This window comes from Chiloscyllium plagiosum, chromosome 15 (genome assembly GCF_004010195.1).
Source record: "Chiloscyllium plagiosum isolate BGI_BamShark_2017 chromosome 15, ASM401019v2, whole genome shotgun sequence".
In the NCBI taxonomy this organism is placed as follows: Eukaryota; Metazoa; Chordata; class Chondrichthyes; order Orectolobiformes; family Hemiscylliidae; genus Chiloscyllium; species Chiloscyllium plagiosum.
Genome location: NC_057724.1, coordinates 55,407,518 through 55,420,548, shown reverse-complemented (window position 1 = coordinate 55,420,548; position 13,031 = coordinate 55,407,518). Strand labels below are relative to the sequence as shown.

The following is a 13,031-nucleotide window of genomic DNA, read 5'->3' as shown; positions in this document are numbered from 1 at the left end:
CGCCATAAACAAACACAGATCTGGATACCATCTATCAACCCCTCAGAAAACGAACAGAAAATGACATCACCACAAACCCCAGGAACCCCATCCAGGACAAACATAAATAGAAAGCAGGAGACAACAGCTTCGCTTCACTTGGAGGTCGCCACTGATGTTACCTAGCCAGGTAACGAAACAGCTGGATATCAAACCTACAGCTCAGCGAGCAAACCTACACCCTAAACCGTCAAAATTGGCCATTCTCCAATTTAGAACTTCAACTTTTATATCTGGTCTATCCTTTTCCATCACTATTTTAAATCTAATAGAACTTTGGTCACTGACCCCAAAGTTCTCTCCCACTGACACCTCAGTCACATACCCTGCCTTATTTCCCAAGAGTAGGTCAAGTTTGCACCTTCTCTGGTAGGTACATCCACATACTGAATCAGAAATTTTTCTTGGACACACTTAACAGTGGCAGTCCCAGTCTATGTTTGGAAAGTTATAATCCCCTACCATAACCACCCTATTATTCTTACAGATAGCTGAGGTCTCCTTACAAGTTTGTTTCACAATTTGCCTCTGACTATGAAGGGGTCTATAATACAGTCCCAATAAAGTGACCATCCCTTTCTTATCTCTCAGTTCCACCCAAATAATTTCCCTGGATGCATTTCCTCAGCACAGCTGTATTGCTATCCCTTATCAAAAAAGCCACTTCCCCTCCTCTCTTGCCTCCCTTTCTATACTTCTTGTAGCATTTGTATCCTGGGACATTAAGCTGCCTTCCCTGTTAGACCCCTTGCATTGAAATAAATGCAATTTAATTTATTAGTCCTACCTTGTTGCAGACTGCCCCTGACTGCTTGACTCACTTCTGTTCTCAACTGTACCAGTCTCAGATTGATCTCTTCCCTCACTATCTCCCGAGGTCCCACCCCACCTTACTAGTTTAAATCCTCCCGAGCAGCGCTAGCAAATCTCTCTGCCAGTATAATTGTCTCCTTCCAATTTAGGTGCAATCCGTCCTTCTTGTACAGGTCACTTCTACCCCAAAAGAGACCAGCTCCTCAGCCATGCATTCATCTGCTCTATCCTCCTATTCCTGCCCTCACTAGCTCGTGGCAGTGGAGTAATCCAGATATTGCTACTCTAGAGGACGTCCTTTTTAAATTCCTGTCTAACTTCTGTAATCTCCCTTCAGAATCTCAACCTTTTCCTTTCCTATTCACTGGTCCCAATGTGGACAATGACCTCTTGCTGGCCCTCTCCCCCGTGAGAACATTCTGCACCCTCTCCGAGACAACCTTGATCCTGGCAAGAGGGAAACAACACACCATTCTGCTTTTTCACTGCTGGCCACAGAAACATCTGTCTGTACCTCGGACTAGAGAATCCCCTAACACAATTGATCTCTTGGAACCCAATGTACCCCTCGTTGCATTAGAGCCAGTCTCAATACCAGAGACTTGGCTGTTCGTGCTACATTCCCCTGAGAATCCATCACCCCCTACATTTTCCAAATCAGCATACTTGTTTGAAATGGGCATAGCCACAGAAGACTCCTGCACTAGCTGCCTACCTCTCTTACCCTTCCTGGAGTTAACCCATCTATGTGACTGTATTTGAGACTTTCCCTCCTTCCTATAACTGCCATCCATCACATACTGTTGCTGTTGCAAATTCCTCATTGCTTCTAACTGTCTCTCCAACCGATCAATTCGATCTGATCAGAATTGCAAGCTAAAGCATTTCTTGCAGACATAATTCGCATTAACCCTTAAACTCTCTTTAAACTCCCACATCTGACAAGTAGTAAATATCACTCTACTAAAGGCCATTTTTGCTCCTTCACAATCTATAGACCCAGAAAATAACACCGTCTTACTCCTCCACAAAACATTGTCCCAGTTTAAATTAATAGTTATGGCTTATATTTTAAGTTTAATCAAGAGACATATCTCAAAAAACATAATCAAGAAAGAACCCACTCTACTCACTACTGCAAATTTTCTGTAGGCCACACTTAAAACAATACACTTATCTGATTCTATGCTGTGAACTTCGCATAAACAGTTCCTCCAAGAGCAGTTGTGAATTTCACTGTTTGTTAATTTTACCAGACGCACTCCGATGTCCAGCGATACATGAATTCAAACAGCAAAGGCAGTAACTGTGCAGACACACAGTGGTGTCAGTTTCTTTTTCTCTCTCTCTCTGCTGCACTGACCTCACCATGTGCTTCCTTTGTCTGTTCTTCACTTTTTAAACTGCTGTAGTTTTGACTTTTTTTTCCAAAGTTCTAAAACAATGCAACAGCATATAAAACAGTAGTCGCTGCTCTTGGAATTCAAGGAAATCACCTCCAGCACCTGAAGTACCTCAAAAAAGGAGCAGCTGTTATAGCCAGAAATTTTTCCCGTCCTCCATCTTGGATTACCCAGAATCACTTCCTCAGGAAGTTCGTTTACCACACAAATGACCCCTCTGTAAAAATTTTGCTCCTCATGCCTTTTTTAAAATCCGTCACTTTAAAATTATGCCCCCTCACCTTGAAATCCCCATGCTGGGGAAAAGACACACTTGCAATATCTCTCAATTTTATAAACCTCCATTGGGTCACCTCTCAACCTTCAACGCTCCAGTGAACAAAACTGCAGTCTACTCAGCTTTTCGTTATACCTTCCATACCTGGCAACATCCTGGTAAATCTCTTCTGAACCGGCTCTAGCTTAATAAAGTAATATTCTTTCTATAGAACAACCAGAACTGGTCACAGGACACCAGAGGTGGCCTCACCAATGTCCTGTCCAACTACAACATGACTTCCTAACTGTTCTCCCTTTCAAAGTAAACAACTTCACATTTTTCCACATCATACTCCATTTGACAAATACACTACATCTACTATAATAGTGTTGTGAAAAGGAAGCTGTAACAAATTTGTTAGAATGCTTTGAGGATATAAGCACAGTTGTTAAAGGTGAGCCAGTAGATGTAGTTTATTTGGATTTTTAGAAGGTATCCAATAAGATTTTATATGGAAAAACTATTGTACAAGATGGAACTCATAGTATTGAGGGTGATGTGCAAGCCTGGGTGGAGGATTAGTTAACACATAGAAGGCTGAGTTGGAATCAATAGCTTTTATCGAAGTTGAAAAGATGCAGCTAGTGGAAAGCCACAAGAACCAGTCCCAGGACCTCATTAATTTAGTATTGATATTAATGACTTGGAGGAGGAGGCATAAAGTAATTTGTCCAAATTTAATGATACAAGAGGTGGGAGAGCATGTTATGATGAGGAGAGAGAAATTTGCAAGGGGATTGGGAGTGAAAGTGGGCAAAACCTTGGCAAAGGTAAATAAATGTAGCACAGTGGAGATCATGCACTTCAGTTGGAAAAATCAAAAGGCAGATTATGTAAATGAAGACAGACACAGGAATCTGTGAATGAAACAAAATTGGCATACAAGTGCACCAAGTAATTAAGGTGGTAATGGAATTTTGCCTTTATTGCTAGGGGCTTAGAGTTTAAAAATAGCAAAGTCGGGTTCTGTTGAGGCTTAGAGATTGGGTATATTCAAAGCAAAGGTGAACACATTTTTAATCCATAAGAGATTCAAGTGTTGTGGGGCAAAGATAGGAAAGTGGTGTTGAGCATTATCAGATCAGCCAAGATCTCAAAGAATGGTGGAGCAGAGTCGATGAGCTGAATGGCCTATTTCGGCTCCCATGCTTTATGACCTTACTATAAGGGAAGCCAGCAGTTAGAACATAGAACAATACAGCTCAGAACAGGCCCTTTGGCCCTCGATGTTGCACTGACCTGTGAACTAACCCAAACCCATCCCCCTACACTATCCCAGCTTCATTCCATATGCTTATTCAAAGACTGTTTAAACCCCCCTAATGTGGCTGAGTTAACTATATTGGCAGGCAGGGCATTCCACACCCTTACCACTCTCTGCATAAAGAACCTGCCTCTGACATCTGTCTTAAATCTATCACCCCTCAATTTGCAGCTATGCCCCCTTACACAAGCCAACATCATCATCCTAGAAAAAAGACTCAATGTCCACCCTATCTAATCCTCTGATCATCTTGTATGTCTCAATTAAATCCACTCTTAGCCTTCTTCTCTCCAATGAGAACTGACCCAAGTCCCTCAACCTTTTCTCATAAGACCTTCCCTCAAGAACAGGCAACATCCCTGGTAAATCTCCTCTGCACCTTTTCCAATGCTTCCACATCCTTCCTGTAATGAGACGACCAGAACTGCACACAATATTCCAAGTGTAGCCGCATTAGCGATTTGTACAGTTGCAGGATGACATCACAGCTCCAGAATTCAATCCCTCTACCAATAAAACCTAACACACCGTATGCCTTCTTAACAGCGCTATCAACCTGAGTGGCAACTTTCAGAGATCTATGTACTTGGACACCAACATCCCTCTGCACATCCACACTACCAAAAATCTTTCCATAGACCTAGTATTCTGTCTTTGTTATTCTTCCCAAAGTGAATCACCTCATATCTATCTGCATTGAACTCCATTTGCCACCTCTCAGCCCAACTCTGCTGTTTATCCAAGTCCCTGTGCAACCTGCAACATTCTTCCACACTGTCCATCACTCCACCAACTTTGGTGTCATCTGCAAACCTACTAGCCATCCACCTAGGTCTGCATCCAAGTCATTTATAAGAATGACAAAAAAGCAGTGGTCCCAAACCAGATCCTTGTGGCACGTCACTAGTAACCAGACTCTAGGCTGAATATTTTCCACCAACCACCACTTGCTGCCTTCTTACAGAAAGCCAGTTTTTAATCCAAACTGCTAAATCACCCTCAATCCCAAGCCTCTGTATTTTCTCCAAAGGCCGACAATAGGGAACTTTATCAAAGGCTTGACTGAAGTCTATGTACACCACGTCAACTGCCCTACCCTCATCCACATGTTGGTCCCCTTCTCAGAAAACTCAATGAGGTTTGAGAGACACGACATGCCTTTGACGAAACCATGTTGACTATCTGCAATCAATTTGTTGCTTGTTAGATGATTATAAATTCTATCACTTATAATGCTTTCCAAAACTTTTCCTCCAACAGACGTAAGGCTCATTGGTCTATAATGACCTGGGTCATCTCTACTGCCCTTCTTGAACAAGGGCACATTTGAAATCCTCCAGTCCTCTGGTTATAAACCTGTAGACAATGACGACTCAAAGATCAAGGCCAAGTCCTCCGCCATCTCCTCCCTAGCTTCCCAAAGAATCCTCAGATAAATACCATCCGGCCCAGGGGACTACCTACTTTGACACCTTCTAGAATTGATAACACCTCCTCCTTACTACCCTCAATCCTTTCTAGTCTAATAGCCCGTTTCTTGGTCTTCTCCTCTATGGTATTCTTTTTTATCCCCGAGTGAAAACAGATGAGAAATATTCATTTAGCACCTCTCAGATTTCCATAGGGTCCACACACAACTTCCCACTTGTCTTTGACTGGCCCTGTTCCTACCCTAGTCATCTTTTTATTCTTCGCATACCTACAGAAAAGCTTTAGGGATCTCCTTGATTGCACCTGCTAAAGACTGCTCAAGTCCCCTCCTTGCTCTTCTGAACTCTCTCTTTTAATCCTTCCAACTAATCTGTAACTCTCCATCACCTCATCTGAACCATCTTGTCTAAACACCATATAAGCCTCCCTCTTCTGCTTAACAAGAGATACAATTTCTTTAGTAAACCATAGTTCCCTTATCACTTCCTCCATGCCTGACAGGGACATACCTCTCAAGGACATGCAATATCTGTTCCTTAAACCAGCTCCACATTTCGATTGTCCCCATTCCTTGCATTTTGCTACCCCATTCTATGCCTCCTAAGTCTTGCCTAATCACATTGTAATTGCCCTTCCCCCATCTATAATGCTTGCCCTGTGGCATGTGTCTATCCCTTTCCATCGCTAAACCAAATGTAACTGAATCGTGGTCACTCTCTCCTAAGATCTCACCCAAGTTCATGGTTCGCACATAATGCTGTTTGGCCTTTGTTCCCATGATTTCATTTTTCATTATTAGCATGAACAGCTAGTCGCCTCTCAGGGCTATGTTTTTGTTACTCTCTTTTCCAGGGATCGTGTGCCATGTATTTTTGTCAATGGGTCAGTTGGAAGGTTTAACACTGAACAACTTGAATATACTCTGTACAGTTACAGGGTTATGCAACAAAAACTAATCAACTTCCAATCATCATGATGGAATTTAGATAAGAGTAGGAGACAAAGTGCTGGGATATTACATCAACAGTGAGAAAACAAACAAGCTTCTGGTAAAATATATAGATTAATTCATGAGTGTAGATAACCAGGCACATCTTAATGGCCATATACACCATCCTTCAGTGTGTGAAAAATTGATAATATATAGTCACATTTACAAACCATGTGAAACAATTTCTTTGATTTACTTTCAATAACAAATCAAAAGTAACCTCCTAATGTTGCATTCAAAATTCTGTTGGTGGAATATGCATCATTTGTATAGTTTATTTATTCATTCTATTTTCAACACATTTTCATTGCTTAGTTTGTTTAATTAGTACGTCTGCTTGTAGCTTGGTTCAGTACAGGTTACAGCAGTGAAAGACAAATCATTTAATTTTTTTGCAAATGGAGTTTATATGGTTTATATTTTTAAACACTTATTTCAAGAGGGAAAATAATTTAATCAAGTGTATACTTCCAGCTAGTCATGTTATGTACAATGTGTTACAAGAAATATCTACTGATAAAATAACTAACTTTATGGTACTCAATCAAGTTCCAATCAATCTTGTTCTATTGATCAAATCAAAACCATGAAGGAAGAATTTTAAAGCACAATTTATCATTTAAAGAAAACAAGTCAATTAAGGGACATGCAAACAACAACACTGCCCTATCTCTCATCAATAGTAAGCTCTGCCAATATGCTACAGCATCCGAAAGTGACTGTCACTCCATTCTGTAATATTTACCTCTTGTTTAAAATCACTTGAACTTTGACCTTGTTTCTCCTATACTTCTAATCTGCAGCCCTTCAAAAGCTCAAATTTGACATTAACAGTCAAAACTTGATGTTTTATTCACTACCATTTATTTGCACAAAGGAATTTTACCAATGACTCAATAAAATATAAAGGCTGTCAAGGAAGTTCAAAATTGATAAGAGGTACACAAAGTTGGGATAGAGATGTAGGCAGCCTATGTTTTCTATCCCCCACCATGTATACTTTTTTTTCTCAACTGGAATGTTCAGTTTATCAGGATAGCTGAGAAAGAATGTCATCCAACAGCATCTAAAGAGGTAGCTTGGTAATTGGCTGAGGGCATGCATCTTCAAGCAGTAAAACAAGAACAACATTAGGATCTCAGATCAAATCAGATATATGGGAGCATTATTTTTGATAAGGATAACCCAATTTTACAAAGACCACATAAACTAAGTTTTGATTGCTTGTACTTCAAGATTAGTCGCAGAGTTTGTTATAACATTTTGTTTTGTTCATTGTTCCGCTCATTTCATGCATGTTGCTCATGTGCTCTTTGTTCTTATGCAAAGATTAAGCCAATTTTATACCAGCTAGCTTAGAAATAACGTCAACTCAATTCACAACAAAGTCAAATGTAAAAAGCAAAAGTACTATAGTCCCAGAGAATCAAAGGACAGGCCACTCACTGAAGAGATGTGACTGGTGGTGAATTTAACCTGAGCGTCACCATGGCTCAGGTGAGGAATGAAGCTGGGAAGCTAGGACCTTCACGGTGACCTCAGCAACTGCAGGAATTGAACTCACATCATTGTTGGCATCATTCTTGCATCACAAACTATCTGTCCAGCCAACTGAGCTAACCAACCCCCATAACGAATGCTGTGAAACTTGAAAGGGTTCAGATAAGGTTTACAAGGATGTTGCCAAGGCTGGAGGATTTGAGCTAGAAGGAGAGATTGAATTGGCAAGGGTTGTTTTCTCTGGAGTGTCGGAGGCTGAGGGGTGACCATATCGAAGTTTATAATATCATGAGGGGCATGGATAGGATAAACAGACAAGGTCTTTTCCCTGGGGTTGTGGAGCCCAGAACTAGAGGGCATAGGTTTAGGATAAAAGGGGAAAGATATAAAAGGGACCTAAGGGGCAACTTTTTCACACAGAGAGTGGTATGTGTATGGAATGAGCTGCCAGAGGAAAAGGAGGAGGCTGGTACCATTACAAAGACATCTGCATGGATATATGAATAGGAAGGGTTTGGAGGGATATGGTCCAAGTGCTGGCAAATGAGACTAAATTAGGTTACGATATCTGGTTGGCATGGACGAGGTGGATGAAAGGGTCTGCTTCTGTGCTGTACATCTCTCTGACTCTATGTATAAACAGATCATTAATAAAATGTACTACAATCCTTATCTCAAATACAACATCTTTAATTTTGGCATTGTTCAACTGGTGGCCTACCACATCTATGAACAACACAATCCAAGTCTTGTTGTAACTTGTCCAAAACATGTACATTTTCTGCAATGCTGAGCAAGTCAATAATGGAACAGTCCAGCTGCTTAAACTTGGATAAGAAAATGATAGGATAGTTGTGGGACCACCAGATGTATCAAGGAACTATGTTCTTGAATTTCTTTCTCTTAGAAATTTGTTTTTAAAAAAAACACAAAGCATGAGTTACATTTTAGGCACTTTTTTTTTCTTAAGACCGTTGCAGCTTTATTGTTTGAGTACATAAATAAGTTCAACAATAATAATATTAATTGAATTGCACAATAATTAAGAATTTAAACTCATTTTAGGATGAGAACTTTACATCTTAGATATTGAGCCTGTCCTGTTCTGAAATAGGACAAATGATTTATTTTTTGATGATTAATTGGTGTCTTGGTTTGCTCAGATTATTGGGAAAGCATTCGGGAAGAGCTTGAATCAGCTATGTCAAATGAAATCATTAAACCAAAAAAATATATAAATCAGGAAATAGAAATCTGGAATCAGTCCTGTTACATTCATATTTGTGCAAACTTGACCACAGATTTTGATAGGGAGTGTGATGGAGTTGTTAGCTCTTTGAACCTTGGAGATAAAAAAAATATAAAGTGTCAAGTTGCAAATAAATTCATTCAGAACCTATCCAGTGGCCCATTAGCTCAGCATTTGCTCCTACACAGAAACAAATTAAATTTCCCTTGCACATCAATATATACACAAGTACTATTTTGAGTGAATTGCTTTCTTTAGCCTTTAAAGCACAATGTTACATAGGAATAAGTAAATACAAAGGTAAAGAAGCCCAGTACAACATGCTGAGGTATGTTTACAAAGAAGAAAGTGACAAAGTTCAAATTAGTGGAGGGCAAATTTGGAACTCGCATCAATATTTTAAGTGCATGGAAAGCTCTCAAGGTGAATACTAGAATCAAAATTCCTGCAGTCATTTGAGATAGTTGGATGTTATGCTGAGGGACAGTAGTTTTTTTTTCCTTGACAGTTGAGCTAAGTTTGACAGATTGGCCTTCCATCTGCTCTTACACTGCAGCAGGGACCAAGGATACAAAGTGAAGTTGACTGGAGGTTTTAGCACTAATGTCATGCGTGCTGTAGCTGAAAGCATTTTCCTTAATAGGTAAATCTTAACACGTACAAAAGCAGATTGGAGGCAAGGACCTTTGCCCAGTATAACCGAGGCAAATGTAATAATTTATCAAACTGCCTTTGATACATTGATATACTGATGGAAAATAGCCTCATATTCACATAAAGGGACTAGAAACCAAGCCGGGCCTTCAGACCCTGTTGCTTAAAAAGGCCAAGAACAAAGTTCATATATGTAGTTAATGGAGTCAATAATAGGACAACAATGTATTATTAGTACAACAGCTTGTCAATATAACATTATCTGCTTCATTGCCATCTTGGATGCAACATTAATCATTTCTGCATTCAAACAAAATCTCTTCATAAATGCCCTCTAATTTCGGCCAAAACATGTTTCCACTGAGACATGATCAGGAAAAGAGATCACATCAATATTAACAACAAAATTGCCCTCTTTGCCATTTTCTAATTTCAATAATTTCAGACAGAAAAAGATTGATTTCACAAATATAAAATCATTCATTTCATTTTCCACCATTTCTAACTTGTATTTTAACTTCTTCATTTGTTGGTGATTTAAATTTATTTTCGCAAATTTCTCTTCTCTACCCAATTATTTCCCCCATTATGAAGTGAGAGGATAAAAAGCAAGTTGAGCTCCCAAGGACACTGGGAATTTCTCACCATCTTAAATCATCAAAATGTCAATTATTATTGATTGTGGCAATGAAATTAACATTGCATCTATACTTTAAATATTGGCGCAAACCTTAAATGACTGGAACTGATTTGTAAAACTATAAATAAATTTGTGAATTCTTTTCCTTCCACTAGAAAATTAATTTACTTGTGCTTAAAATTAGTTACGTATTGCCATTTAATCTTGTACCATTAGCAACTGTCACAAAATTAAGACCTAAAACATCTATTAAAGTCTATAGCTGATGGAGAAGGCAAAAATACTGAATATGTCAATAATTATGGGACAGTAATATTTACCATCTGCTGAAGCTCAGTCTCTTGCGTTAAGATGCAGCCTGCTATGAACATTTCTGCATTGGTAATTCAGCGGATAAATTTGATATCCGATGATTTTTTAAAGTTAGTCCAGTCAGTCAGATCTTGGAATCAGTCTTGGTTTTTAATGGATTAGGTAATGTTGTTTAGAGTTATACAGAAATGGCCCAAGCATTTCTGGCTGCAAGTCTGGAAAATTGCTTCACCTGAACATTATCCAATCGTTTTGGCTGTGAAAGGTCTATGTAGGTATTACATTATGCTAGGAGTGGGGTCAACTGGTCTTGGTCCTCAGACAATGTTAAGGTTTGTAACTCGGAATAACTATATTGGTAAGGTACCAAAGACCTGTCATTTCTATGTCCCAGTTCAAAGTCAGCACTTGTGGAAAAGGAAATGCAGGAGACAATCTGTTCACTTTTCACAATGACAGCATAATTTAAAACTAGTTGAACCATGTGACATAAAAAGATAACAATGCAGCTGGCATGAAATTCAGATTGAACTGTGATTTTCTAGAAGTTCTACTATCAATGACACATCATTTTATATACAAACCTGGAGTGACCTAATATTTTAACAGGGAGACACAAGTTACAATAACATTGAACTACAGGACTTTCAACATTACACTCTCATTGACAAGCTGAATTAATTCATTTCTTTAGGAAGAAATGTTTAGGCTTTTAATTTTTCTAAAAAACTGAAGATAAAGCACTTGATTGTGATACTTCAGACACTTCATTGTTGCATCTGTATTCCATGATACAACTGCAGTGTTAAGGATATATTAAACTAATTTGAAGTAGAATAAAAACAAACTATTACCCTAAGTGACAAGTAAACTTCCAAACTTTGGATTTCTCTCTAGAATTAAGCTGCCATTATTCCTTGGTTGCCAAAAGTGATTCATGAAGCAGCTGGGAAGGGCAAGAGCAACTCATCCAATTCCATAAAAATCAATTGTGGAAAACATTGTAGAGTTAACTCTCTCTGTAACAAACCAGCCAACAAAAATTGGCTGGTTTATTTAAAAATAAACAAAAAAAAACCTAACTACTCCGGGGATCAATAAAAAGCTTTTTATAAATAAAAGAGGATGGAGGACAGGGTGCTGCTGTCGGTGAGGCAGAAGGACAAGGCTATGTTTAGTATCAATTGTATTCAGTTTTCTTTTAAACATAAATGACAGAGCTGCACAGCTCAGAGTAAGATACAACAAAAAATGCGAATCAGCATTTTTAAAATAGTTAACTATCTACTCCATAACTTTTCGTAAAATAGATCCAGCATTTTGCACTTCCTTCAATCTCAATATTAAGATGTCATTTAAGATCACAGCAAAAATGTAAGTTCGCCAGAAAAATAGAACTCACTATTCAGTTGCGGTTCTCCATCATGTCGTGTGTTTGCAATGTTTGGTTAATTACACCATGCACCCGTTTATCAGATTCAGCCATTACTACAGAATCTGGGATATCAGAGGTGTCTTTGGCTTGTCCGACATATTGCATTGCCCTTTATATAACAGAAGAACATAAGGACATAGAAATTTGGAATAGTTAGTAATCAGCTCAAATGATGAATTTGGTCTTGACTAGATAAGAAGGGGTACCACAGGCACCATTTCAAAATGATGAAAGTGGTTAAACACGTTTCACACAACTGAAGATGTTGGAATTCAGTCCAATCACTCAAATGGTGCAACGCTTCCCAGTCGCATACTAGTTGGAGATTGAGTTCTGTGTGAAAGCAAGAAAAACTGATATGCATCATGACCATCAGAATTCTTGTTGGATGGTCATGGAGGATTTGTGGTTTATGCATGCAGAACAATGAGGAAACTAATTTAAAATAGCTTTTTCCTCCTGGGTGCAGGAGGAGAGATTAGGAGCCTGAAGAGATGTTTAAAAAAATAGAGATTGCAAAAAAAAGATAAATTACAATTATATAACAGTGTAGCAAGTAAACTACATAATAATAAAACATATATCTGTGCATCCGTGGTCGCCGTATATCTGAGATATAGAGGTTCAGAAGACACTGTAGTTGGGAGAACAGATATTGCCAATCTGTTGCAAACAGTAAGGCTATGCTCAAACTGCATCATCCTCCTCTCTTCCCAAAAGGAGATGGTTTTTGTCTGGATCATGTAAAGGAATGTTAGTCATGGATCGCCTTTCAGACCTCAGCGAATTAATGGAGACTCGGCTGTAGTGAACTACTCGATCCAATAGGCTTAGCTTTGGTGACTCCCGCCTCTCTTCACCCATACCAATATGCACACTGATGTCAGACAGCGATTTCTGCTTCATTTTATTCCGAGCTCGGTTCTCCAACCTGGCTGAATCAGGTTTCTTGTAACTGAAACAAAAGGAAAGGGGATACGC

At 39.0% G+C, this 13,031-nt stretch overlaps 1 protein-coding gene across 3 annotated transcripts in view; it reads right to left on the bottom strand.

The window, feature by feature from the left end:
• Nucleotides 1-8,323: 8,323 nt before the first annotated feature.
• Nucleotides 8,324-13,031, bottom strand: part of LOC122557337 (copper-transporting ATPase 1-like) — a 100,079-nt gene continuing 95,371 nt past the window's right edge. For all 3 annotated transcript variants that reach the window (XM_043704939.1, XM_043704941.1, XM_043704940.1), the window contains one exon: nt 8,324-13,005. In XM_043704939.1, coding sequence (XP_043560874.1) covers nt 12,738-13,005 — 268 coding nt within the window. In that variant the 3' untranslated portion in view covers nt 8,324-12,737. The remainder of the gene's footprint in view (nt 13,006-13,031) is intronic.